The sequence below is a fragment of the Sceloporus undulatus genome, chromosome 2, assembly GCF_019175285.1.
Source record: "Sceloporus undulatus isolate JIND9_A2432 ecotype Alabama chromosome 2, SceUnd_v1.1, whole genome shotgun sequence".
Taxonomy (NCBI): Eukaryota; Metazoa; Chordata; class Lepidosauria; order Squamata; family Phrynosomatidae; genus Sceloporus; species Sceloporus undulatus.
The window spans coordinates 143970721-143983234 of NC_056523.1; the positions used below are offsets into that span (position 1 = coordinate 143970721).

Sequence of the window (12514 nt, forward strand, 5' to 3'; positions counted from 1 at the left end):
TCTCCACAGCCCTATTTCCCTGGGCAATCCTCCTCCTCCTCTTCCTTCCTTCCGACCCTCACCTCCCTCTGAGCTGCCCTGGGTCCTTCATCCTCCTCCTCCTACTCCATTATAGGATACCCTCCATGGCTCCCTTCTTCCCACGGCTCCTTCCTCCTCCTCCTCCTCCTCCTCCTCCATCACTTTCTCCACTCCCCCCCCCACCAAAAGCCACCCTGATTTCCCCTTTTGCCTTCTGACACCCTTTGCATCCAGATTCCCCTTTTTCCTTCGGCTCTTTCCTTCTCCCCCTCCCCTCCGCTAAATAGGACCCTAAAGATGGGTGGGACCCCCTCGCTCCCCCGGAAGCACAAAGGTCACAATGCCACCAAAGCCTCCAAAGGGCATGCGCAAGGATTTTGATGCGAAATGCTTGACAGAAACGGAAGGCGCTGGTGTAGTAGACAGTTCGGCTATGCATGGTTTCGCATCACGCAAATTGCAACTTTCACGCAATTGTAGCACTAACATAACGTTACGGGGGAATGACGGAAAAGCAAGCAATGTGGTAAGACATCACGCGAAACAGTCATTTCGCAACGTTCTTTACACTTCCTTAGCGCAATTGCAGGGTCCAAAACTTGATTCTGATAAACTCCATTGATAGCTAATATGTGAGTTGAAGTAGCAGGATATATCAGAGTTCTTGCACAGTGAGGTTTAAATTTGAATTGACATTCTTGCACACTACATGATCACAGAGTAATCTCTGACAACACCTGCTGATCAGCTTAGTAACGGAGATGAGCACTGCCCCCTTCGGTTGGACACAACTTGACAACCTTGTCAACGGGGAATACCTTTAACTTTTTTAATGGCATATATAGGTCCGTCCCTGGCTTTCCACTCCACTAAATGCATCTAAGGAAGTAGACTTAAGTCTACGAAAGCTCATGCTGCCAACTTCTTTCTTTCACTTAGTCTCAAAGGTGCTACATGATCTCTCTGCATACTAATCCAAACAGGATTATTGCACAGGGTTCATGACCATACACATTTACATTTCTGCCTCTTTGGAATGGTGCTATGCTGAGGCTCCTGTCTAACAAGCAACCTTGCAAAATACAGTTTTTTTTTCTCCTGGTACCTTATATTCAGAATTCATTAACTGGAATGGCCATTGGCTGATGTAGGAGTCTAAAATTATGACTGACTTCTCTCTTTCCTGTTTCCTTTAGTATGTTTCTGAAGTAGTGATTGGAGCACCTTATGCAGTCACAGCTGATCTACTGGATCATTTTAAAGTAAGTATAGGCCTTATACAAAGACATACAATTGGAATGAGAAGAAGTGAGGAAGAAAAAAATAGAGTTAGGTGGGATCGCAAGGGTCATTTAGTCCAGCCTGATTTCAGTGCAGGAATCCACAACTAAAGTATTCCTCAGAAGGGGACATCCAACTTCCATTTAAAAACTTCTAATGAATCTCCATGGGAGACCATTGCACTGTCAAACAACGAGAGATATCTTTTGGAACCTTTAAGACTAATGAATTAATTTCAACATAAATTTTTGTGGGCTACACACCACTCCTTCAGAAAGCATACATTCAGAATGAAAAAATTCAGAGGCTTGGAATTTGTTTTCAGTTTCAAAACTGAATGGAATCCTTTTCAATGCAAATCCATCTTCTGTATTCTTAGCTACCTTTATCTTTCTTCATTTCAACAGTTTAATTGGGATAGAGATGAGAAATAATTTTACTGTAGCTATGTTTAAACAGTTGGGAGTCAGTAAATCTTGCTGTTCTATTACAGATCACACAGATCTGTCAGTAGATCCATATCTAACTTCTGCCCACTTTGGGAAGCCTGGGAATGATAATGATCATGATCATTTATCTTTTTCTACAGGTGGATCTAGTTTGCCATGGGATGACAGAATTGGTACCAGACAAAGATGGGTCTGATCCATATGAGGTAAAGGAGGAGAAACTTACTTCTATGTTAGTTTTGCTGTAATGTATAACCCAGATCTAAGTGCATGGTAGACAAGCAAGTTTCCCTCTTGTATATTGTGTATCCAATAATTTGTGAGGCTTGAACTGTCATCAGTGTGACCATGTGTAAAGCCTTTCAGTACTATTCTGTGAATTTCCTTTTCTCACTATTATTTGATAGGTTGGAGAGATTGCAGAGAGATTCTTATTGGAAAGGAAGGCTTGTTAGAGAATGTTCTCCAGCAACAGTGAAAGTGCCCACCTTAGGAAGATGAGTTTGCAAGAACCAAGTAAAGGCAGAAAATAGGTTTTAGAATCTCAAAAGGAGGAATATTTATTAAATAAATCCATTCTTTAGATAAAACAGCCTGATCCTTGCTGAACTATTGTAGAAGAGTAATGGCAGTAGGCAGACATGCTCCAGCATGTCTTCTTTCATGAAGAGACAGAAAGCACATGGCAGAGGCAAAATTCTTATTATAAACAATTGTGGGTGGAAATAGAACTGGCAGCAAATACAAATATAAATGATTCAACATGGCAGAGGCCAAAAACAAAAATGGACCATGGTCAGCCTCACATTAATTCTTTTGGTAGAATAAAAGACAGTGGCTGAACCACATTACTTAATCTACTCATTATTGTTTGGGATAGATGACAGATAGAGGAAACAAGCAGACAGAAAAAAGAAAGATAATGTTCCTGGTCTATATCTATGGGTGCATCTACTATGTAGATATAATACAGTTTGACAACACTTTAAGTGCTCTAGCTCCATTCTATGGAATCCTGGGATTTGTAGTTTTACAAGGTATTAACCCTTCTCTGCCAAAGAGTGCTGGTGAGTCACAAAACTACAGATCCCAGGATTCTGTAGGACAGAGCCATGGCAGTCAAAGTGGTATCATATTACATTATTTCTACAGTATCTATGCACCTTAAGCCACCTTATCCCTAGCGGACAAAATAATAGTGAGAACAGGTGCAGAAGCTGTTGCATAGCAATCATTGTCTTGAAAAATGTTTCTGTGTTGTAACATCTCCCAACAAAAGGTGTTTACATTGCTAAATTCTTTGGGAATGTTTCTGAAGATCTTTTGTTTCTAAAAACCCTTTCTAAAAACTTTATTTCTCATCAGTCTTACTCTTTTCTCCATGTCTCTAGGAACCCAAGAGACGTGGCATCTTCCGATTGGTGGACAGTGGCAATAACCTCACAACGGATTTAATTGTGAAAAGAATAATTAAGAACAGGTTGGGTGCCATTGATTAGAATTTATTTTGTATTTAGCCCAATGAGGCCTTCTTTCTACTGTATCATAAAACACCTTCTACTTGTCTATACAACTGTTGTCCTGCATGAAGTAGTTATATTACCCACTAAATAAAAGCTAATAGGAGGGGAAGGAAGGTTTTATAAGGGTGAACAACAACAGTCCTGCACCTAGATCATCAGTACCATTTGAATGCTTACAAAACAAAAATTGGCCTTGAAGTAGGAATTCTGTGTGCTGCACAACTCTTGCCTCCTTGTGGCTTCATGAATCTGTTAAGTCCACATGCTTGAGTAGTCTATCTACTTGGTCATTTGCAAGTTCTGAATTCTATGGAAATAATATTGCCACCAGCATCAATTATGCAGATATGAACAACATTGGAGCACTGACTTTGATGCAGAAATTGGAAAGAGATACTACTAGCTCCCTTAATCCATCAGCCTCTGTAGAATGAAACTGGCTACCTCTAGGATATAGGAGAGTCTCACACCTGATGTTACCCTGGATGGCAATGTTTTAAGATTCTCCTGGTAAGGGAGAGCCTTTGTACCAAGTAATATATTGTAACATTGGCTTCTTTCTGGTGCTGCTGATTCCTTTCGGGGTCATTTAAGGGAGCAGAAGTAAATCAAGTGCTTGGACTGTCAGAGTATTTTTCCCCATGCTATCCTGATAGTATTTAAACTATATTCCCTTCATAGTTCTCTAGCTCTTTACAAGCTTCCAGGTACCTGTGAGACTATATTGTGCCTGAAGCCACCAAGGCCTATGAGAGAGCTCTCTGTGAGGGCCCTCTGCACAGCTGCCTCCCTTCTTGTGCATGAGTACTGGTGTTGAAACAGTACATACTGAAAGTGAGCACCCAGAAGAGATGCAGGGAGGAGTCATCCTTTCCAGATATAAAACTCCCAACTAATTAAGAGTTCTCAGTGAAATGAAAGCACTATTAATGTATATCTTGGTCATTGCAGGCTTGAATTTGAAGCCCGGAATCAGAAAAAAGAGGCCAAGGAGCTGGCTGTGCTGGAGGCCATGAAGAAAAAAGAAGAGGAAGCAGCCCAGCAGAAGGCAGCCCTAAAAGGCTCAGAAGACCATGAAAGCTAGCATGGAGAAAGGTGCAGCAGAATCCTCCCTTCTGGATTGATTTTGCTGAAGGAAAGGATACTGCTGCTAATCTCAGCAAGGCCTGTGGTCATGACTTTCCTGGTTTCAAGTCCACTAGTACATGGGAAAGATCCAGGATGCTGCTATCTAAATATCCCAGGCCCGCTCCTATGGGATGAGTTCAATATTGACCTCCCAATAACAGATTTTAATTCCAATGAATGTCTGCAATACTGCGTGGTTTTATCTTCTAGCAATATCTGACTTGTTGGAATTGGGGAGCAGGAATAATCTCTGCTCAGCTTTCTTCTAAAATCTATATATTTCAGAGCATCCCTCTGATTTTTGCCTGCCAGAGACAATTTTCTGGTCTTTAAAGCCATCCTATCTGGCCTGGCTAATAGCCTACACAGCACTGATAAGATCCCAAGGTACTCAGTCAATAGCAGTACCCTTTTCTTGAGAGAAAGTTTGCAGCCATATTGGCCAAGGCATTTCTCAGCTGGATCCAAAGGGGAACAAGAGGGCCAGTCTGTAGCTGCTTACACTGCCTTACACTGACTCTGTTATATTCAAAGTCTTGAGTGGAATCTACTGAATCTCAGACTTCCCAGTGGCGTACAATGTGCCCTCATTAAACCATATTAAGATGTGCCTCTTTAGATCCATGTGGCTAAGCAAGAATTGGTGGGATTGCATTATTAAATGTTTGCAATATGGTGTAAATCTTTAAAAATCTGGCTGTGACTGGATCTGCTTATTAAAACCCCAATACATTGCTTTGCAACAGGGACTTTACCCTCCTCTGTGCTGTCCCTGTGGCTCTTGTATAGAGGAACTGAGACATCTGATACTCCCAGCTGAGCATACCGCCCATTGTGTGTAAATGCTTTGTACTGTTAAAGTTGGATGCTTCATTGTGAGGCTCACAGGTAAGGCTCACACTTGCCTGAGACTTCTTTCACATGCATGTGGGAATGCACATGGAGGCTGTTCATGAGGGTAGGGTTCTTTCCCCTTCCAGGCAGGTTTTTTTCTATCTCTCTTGTGCACTTTCAGCAGTGGAAATTAATAAAACATCAATGACTTGTGTTTGTGTCAATGCCTGATGTTAACACTTGAATTGAGAAGAAGTGGCCAGGGCTTTTGGCCTAACTGAGCAAGGAAGATGGGATTTCAGTGCATGGAAATTGTGAGCTGCACATCCTCTCAGTGGTGGTGGTGAAGTGTATCGCAGTCTGTCCTCTTCCATTTTCCATGAGCTTGGGGAAAACCTCTGTGCCAATACCTGTAGGGTTGTGTGAGGACGCCCCCCCACACACACACACATAAGAGAAATTCCATGTATACTCATGCCTCATTGCAAACAATGGGGGGGTGTATGCCACTTCCTTCATTGCTGCATGGCTTCAGCATATGCTTGAAGCCATGTATGATGCACCCGCATATGGCGTGGGCGCACTATATAATTGTCAGTAGTAAAGGCATCTGTCATAGCACAGAAGATTTGGGTGTGAAAGTGAAAATGAGCGATTTCTAGGGGTAAACTGTTCCATTAGGGAGAAAGATAATATAAACAGCTGGATTTCTTTCTATAATTAGAGGCAGGGGAGGGCAAAAAGTCAATATGACCTCCAGTGACTGAGGGCCAAAGGAAGCAGGGAAGCACAATCTACTAACTATATTTCTTATTGAGATGCTGTTATGCGGCTGTATATTTGATACTAACAGTAAAAAAAGGGACGTAACTCTTTCTCCTGGCCCATGGTACATCTTTTCAGACCCAAATTCCCTCAAATCGTCTTCCTGCAGGGGAAAACAGAAAAAGAATTTTGACTGGAAAATGTCTGAGCTCAACCTTTTGACTGTAGGGACAAGATTGTCTCTCTAGTATGTGGCTGCTGTGAAACACTGTAATTGAAGAAGACATAGTGAAAGGGCCTGGGGGGGGGGGCTATGTCTTTATGCTAATTTTTTCAGATCCTTTTGCACACCTAAAACAAAAATTAATTGCTTATTGTGGGAGAAATGTCTTGTGAAAACAATACACATGATTAGTCTGGAAAGAACTCAAAGCTTGGAACGTTATTTTTTTAATGGGAACTAGTTGAAAAACAAATCAATATTTTGGTCATCCAACAAATCATTACTGTTAACTACAGTCTAGAAAATAATATGCTGAATTACACATTACTAACATGTTACTGTTGTTGCTATTATATTGAAAAATGCAAGAAAATGCTTCCTGGTTCTCCTATTTCTGATTATCATAATTCTGAGTGGACTATTCCCCCTCCCCCCCAGTCAGACACAACATAGCAGACTATGTGGCTGCCATGAACACCACACAAGATGTTTTGGGTGGGTGCACATATGTAGTCACACTCATCATGTTTCACCATCTCCCTCACCCAAAACAGCTAATCTACATTTTATGGCTGAGCTGGCATGCAAACAAATATATCCTCTTCCTCTAAATTCTCTCACAGATCACACTGACCCAATGTGCTCCCTGTTCTGTGTTTTGAGCAGTCAGCCTGACAAGGGAACCCTCTTCACACCCATTGTGACTCTCTTTCTGGCAGCAAAAGCAACAGCTTCTTGTATTTGAGTAGCATGGACAAAGACTGATAAGGAAGCCGCTTTATTGGCTTATCTGCTTTTCACTGGCTGCACAACACCCAGTACAGAAGGGTCCCATAAATAGCCCTGTGACGTTTCCTTCCTTAGAGCCATTATTCTGCACCCAATAATAAGTAACATGCAGAAACTATTCAGTTACTTTTAAAAGAACTGAAAGTGAAAAAGTAATACCGTTCCAGCTCATTGCTGTAAAGAGTAACTAGTTGCCAAAGCAAGTTATGTTACTTTGAAGTGCTGTCCGTGAATTGCTAAACTGGTATGCAGATGGTAGTTCACACCATTTTCTTTCCATGCAAACTGTGTTTTACATTCTTTTACTTTTAAGAAGATTGTAGCAGTGTCCTTCAAACAGAGTTTGAGAACCTTCCCTTTGCTGTATTTTTGGTCTCTGTAGCCTGGGTTTCCCAATTTAGCACTAGTCCTCTTCTTTGGAGGAACAGTGAAGTAGGGGGTCACTGTTCTGTCCAACTTTTATAAGTTTTTAAAACCTATGCTCCTGGCACATACAGCAAGCATGTGCAGGGCTACTTTGCTTGCAAACCTACAAAGCCTGGTGTCATCATCTGGCATGCTGAGCCCACCACAGCTTTTACAAGCCTCATTTTTATTGTTGAATTTATGGCTTATCATGGTGAAGAGAACTGCTGGACCAAGTACCAGTGGCTATTGGTGTGACTGCTGCTACTCATCCTCTCATTTCTCTGTCTCTTTTATCTCCAATGCTGCCACAGGCATTTGTCATGACAAAAATGGCAACAGCAGGTAGGCTGCACCTTCATTTTGGATTCATCTGATCATAGGGTTTTTAAGGTAAAAGGTATTAAGTAGTGGTTTACTAGTGTCTTGTTCTGCACAGTATGACCAAGTGATATCTATGGTACCGCTGCCATTGTCTCTGAGAGATCTTCCACCAGTGTGTCTCTCTCTGTGTCTCACACACACCATTATTGCTGCTGCCCAGTAGTTGTTTGGCACATTTATAATCTGGCTCCTCAGCAAGAGCCTACAGTGCGCCTGCGCCATACGCGGGCGCGCCATACGTGGCCTTGAGCATACGAGCTCAGGCCGCGGGGGGCGCGCGGGGTGGAAGGGGCGGCGCATCCCATTCAATTGAATGGGCGCATGTGCCCGTTGCGCCCCGCGCGCACCCATGCCGCCGCGCCGCCGTGCACGAGCCCCATTGTTTCCAATGGGGCTCGAGCATAGGCGGAATTCGCCTTACGCGGAGGGATCCGGAACAGATCCCCCGCGTAAGGTGAGGACGGACTGTATTTGACTAGAGAGACCCTACCAGTAGCAGTGCCAACATTAGCATAGCTTCCTGCTTCACAGGAGTATGCAATCCCACCACCATGGAAAGGTATGGCATGACTCTTTTTTGGGGGGGGCATTAAAACTCCATAAAACTGAAAGTTGTCAAAAATAGAAAGACCATGCCATAGGACAGTAGATGCAAAGCAGCAGTGACCCTGAGTTTTCATAATCTGAACAAGGCTGTTAATAACAGAATGTCTTGGAGGTCTCTCTTCCATAGGGTTGCTGTAAATGGAAGCTGGTTTGATAAATATTAACAACAACAAAGGCTGCTGCAGCCTTTTCCACTGTTTCTCTTCTGGAAGGGGCTGAGACAATCCTTCCCCATCTTCCATCATCTCTGGTACTTTGAAGGGCCACTAGGGTGGTGGTGATACACTGAAAGAGCCTAACAGGAAACACGCTAAATCTGTCAGTCGCTGGGAAACATACACCATTCCTACCCAGCCTCCCAAAACACTGTGTTCTAGCCTGCTTATTGGGGGGGGGGGATTAGTTTCCATCAGCAAAGCATGAATCTTCCAAGCAGATGAATGGCATAACGTGCCTGTAGCTATCATGCCCTGCCTCCAGAACCCTAGGATGAACTCTTAGAGAATGATGGCTCTGATAAAGAGCCTGAGAACCCAGAGGACATACCAGGTCTGCAGCCACAAGAGCAGAGCCTCCAGCAACCACAGGAACAGAGTTCCCAGCTGCCACATCCCTCAGAGGAAGAGTTGGACTTACCTATACCTACCCCCAGGATAGAGAAAGTCACAGATGCTCTGAGCATTTCTATGGGAATCATGCTGCAATTAAGAAATGCTTGTGAAATCTAGGTGGACTATAAATAACCCACCATCTTCCCGGACAAGTGTGGCTGACAACCAACCTTCCTTGGACAAAGCTATGCTGGTGCCATGTTCCATAACTGTTTGCCTTGAACTCTGTCTGGACTTCTGACTACTCTTTTGGATGGACTGCCTGGATTGTGTACTAAACCATGAATGACTTGGACCGGACTGGACTACAGTTGGCCCTTCTTATACACGGATTTTTTATACACGGATTCAAGCATACACGGTTTGAAAATGTTCAATAAAAGTATAAATTTCAAATATCAAACCTTAATTTTCCATTTTTTATAAGGGACACCTTTTTGCTATGTCCTTATATTTAATGGGACTTCAGCATCCATGGATTTTGTTATACACGGGGGATCTTGGAACCAAACCCCAGCATATAACAAGGGTCCACTGTACTTGTTTCTCAGCTGATGCCTTCGTGAGTTTAGACTCTCTTGCCTTAAAATCTCTGTGAGACACTGAGCCTTCATGCTGAGAGTCTGGTTTGCTTCCCAAAGGCAAAAACAGGACAGAAACAATAAGAGCTTCAACCTCTGGTTTTAAACAGAAATATGATACATTTCACCATTATGGGGGATACTGTAGCTAAGGGATTCAACTGCCTGCTCAGTCTGATGTCCAGCTGCTAAAAACTATTGATAGGCAACTTCAAGGCCCCTGCTCTCCTTTCTTAGAATGATTGATTCTAAAAACAGAGGACTTTTATCACGTTTAGTAGGGCTTTGTAGCCACCCTATTTCATCTCAGCAGTATTGAGGGGACCTTAAAAAGATGCAACATAGTCCACGTGGCTGTTTTTCTCCATTCCTGGGCCAGTGCTGTTTGTTCACTGGCTGCTGACTAAGTTCTCATTTTTAACTTAACAAAGTGGTACTTATGCCCTGAAACTTTAGCCCTTCTCAGCGTCTCATGTTTGTTTTTAATTTTGGGCTCGTTACCATTTTTGAATTAATTTCTCTGAAAGTTGAGGCTCCTCCAGGCCCTGCTGCTTCTGCAAAGTGAAAGATTTGGAAAGGATTTGTCATGAAATGCAAACAGCTCAGCGCAAAGTGGCAAATCAACCACAGGCTGTGCATTTCCATAGGAAGATGCTGCCGCTGGCTCCCAACTCCTTGAAACTGTTATTAAAAATGTCAGACTTATTTAATTTCTGCTTTCTGTGCCGCTATTCAACCTTGGTCTGGAATTTCAGCTCCACTCAATCAGAGGCAATGAGCAGTGCCTGGCAGAGCTCAAGTTACTCACAACACCTTATTGCTCTTTCTGATCACAAATCCTGACATTTTTCTTCTCTCCAAGTGCCTGTGGGGACCTTGCTTTGTGTGCTGGTGTTTGCTGATGGGTTGTTTCCCCCATGGGGAATGAGAAAGCAGAGTAATGAATTATGTGGAAGGTTCATGAATTTCAAATGGCAGCTGTTTACTATTGCCACTCTCAATAAAACCCTTTAGACCTGGTAGTCATCACTATGCAGTTTCATGAGCCACCATCTTCCCTTGTTTAAGCCTACAGTCTTCTTATCTACCTGATGATCCAGTTTTATGTTCTTCTGGCTAGTTTGCAGACCTTAAAACAATCTAGTTTAATACAGACTATTTCCTCACCAAAGTTCTAGTGCTTCTTAAGCTTTCTGTTGTGTATGTTAGGGGGCGGAGGGAACAGCAATGTCAGGGATCAGTGCCATATATTTGTGTTCATTGGCTACCATTATTTTTTTCTTGCAAACTTTCTAAGGACAAGTATCTGGTGTCTTATGGACTGGCACTAATTCATGCACCTCCACTTTAAGTACTATTGGTTTAAGAACTATCAGAAGTACCATGAAGCAGAATGCCCCACTCACCCACTAAACTGATCAGTATGGCAGAACGACTTTTGGGGAGCTGCCTTCCATGCTGATGCAGGATTTTGGGAGTTATAGTCCACCAAGTATCCAGGGACGTAGCTAGGATTTTAGGAAGGGGGGGTTCCAGACTAAGTGCCACCATTATAAAGGGGCTTGGGTGCGGCGGCGCAGCAGCACACACCATTCATTTTTCTAATGGAAGGGGGGGTCCAGACCCCAAGAATCCCCTCCCTTGGCTACGTCCCTGAAGTATCTGTCCTAAGTTCTAGGGAGTGTTACTAGAAATGGAATATTGTCATTGTATTTTATGTCATAGTCATGTGTGTATGTGTGTACACTCCATAGCAAATATTTATTACTGTCATGTGTTTTCAGTTCAACTCTGATATATGGCAGTCCTATGATAAGGTTTTCTTGGCAAGATTTAGTCAGAGGAGGTTTGCCACTACTTTCATTTAAGTTTGAGAGAGCGTGAAGCCCACTGTCACCCAGGGAGAGTTTCCACGGCCAAGCAGAGATTCGAACCATGGTCTCCCAGAGTCCTAGTCTAATACTCAAATCGCTACATCACACTGACACACAATGACAACTATAGTCTCTGTAATATTCTCTATAATACTGTGCATGCCAATTCATAAAATCGGGGAGCAACCGCTTATTTGAAAAGATCACTCTATAAGAGAAGCCATCAGCTTCATTATACAGAAATCTAACAATTAATTTAAAGTGTATACTTAAACATAACCCACCTCTTAAATAAAACATTTGAGCAAAGTCCTTATTAAATTTTATAGCCTACTACTGATTTCTTATACTCAGGTGGCCTTGTTTTAAAAAGCTCTAATTATGTTGTGTGAATAAAACCCCACCATTAAGGTGCCTAAATTAAGTACAGAACATTTGCATAGGGCCTGTGGAAGATTAATTGTTAGGATGCAAGCAGGTTGGGTTAATCATAACTTTGTTACTAGATTGTTTTTCTCGTGGGAGTGAATGACTACCATTCACTAAGATGGGAGGAAGTACAAGGATGAATCAGGAACACCTGATGGAGATAGGTGTTAAATCTGCACCTCTGTTCTAGCACTTCTGGCTATTAAGAATCACACCTATTATTACATGGACCTTAAAACCTCTTGCCTGATATCACTTTGTGATGGAAATCTGGGACTTGCTATATGCTACACCAGTGGTTCTTAGCGTTTGATTCTCCTGATGTTTTTCACTTCAGCTGCACAAAACCCCAGTAAGCATGCCCAGTGGTAAGAGATTAAACGCTAAAAAAAATCTAGTGTTTGCAAGTATGAGAATCACTGTGCTAGAGACTAATTAAGTTAAATTAAAAAATTAATAATAAAGGCATCCAGGATACCTAAGCTATAATAGGATAAACACTGGCAATTTAATACAAGAGGTGGCTTATCATCCTCTTGGTAACTGTAATAGCAAACTGTTGCTTCTTTCTTAGAAGCAAGTATTTTGAGGGCACAAAACTAAACTAAATG

General features: G+C 42.4%; 1 protein-coding gene across 3 annotated transcripts in view; it reads left to right on the top strand.

Moving 5' to 3' along the window:
• Positions 1-5449, top strand: part of PCYT2 (phosphate cytidylyltransferase 2, ethanolamine) — a 38260-nt gene extending 32811 nt beyond the window's left edge. For all 3 annotated transcript variants that reach the window (XM_042451518.1, XM_042451516.1, XM_042451517.1), the window contains 4 exons: positions 1218-1283; positions 1892-1957; positions 3143-3231; positions 4226-5449. In XM_042451518.1, coding sequence (XP_042307452.1) covers positions 1218-1283; positions 1892-1957; positions 3143-3231; positions 4226-4358 — 354 coding nt within the window. In that variant the 3' untranslated portion in view covers positions 4359-5449. The remainder of the gene's footprint in view (positions 1-1217; positions 1284-1891; positions 1958-3142; positions 3232-4225) is intronic.
• The last annotated feature ends 7065 nt before the right edge of the window (positions 5450-12514 follow it).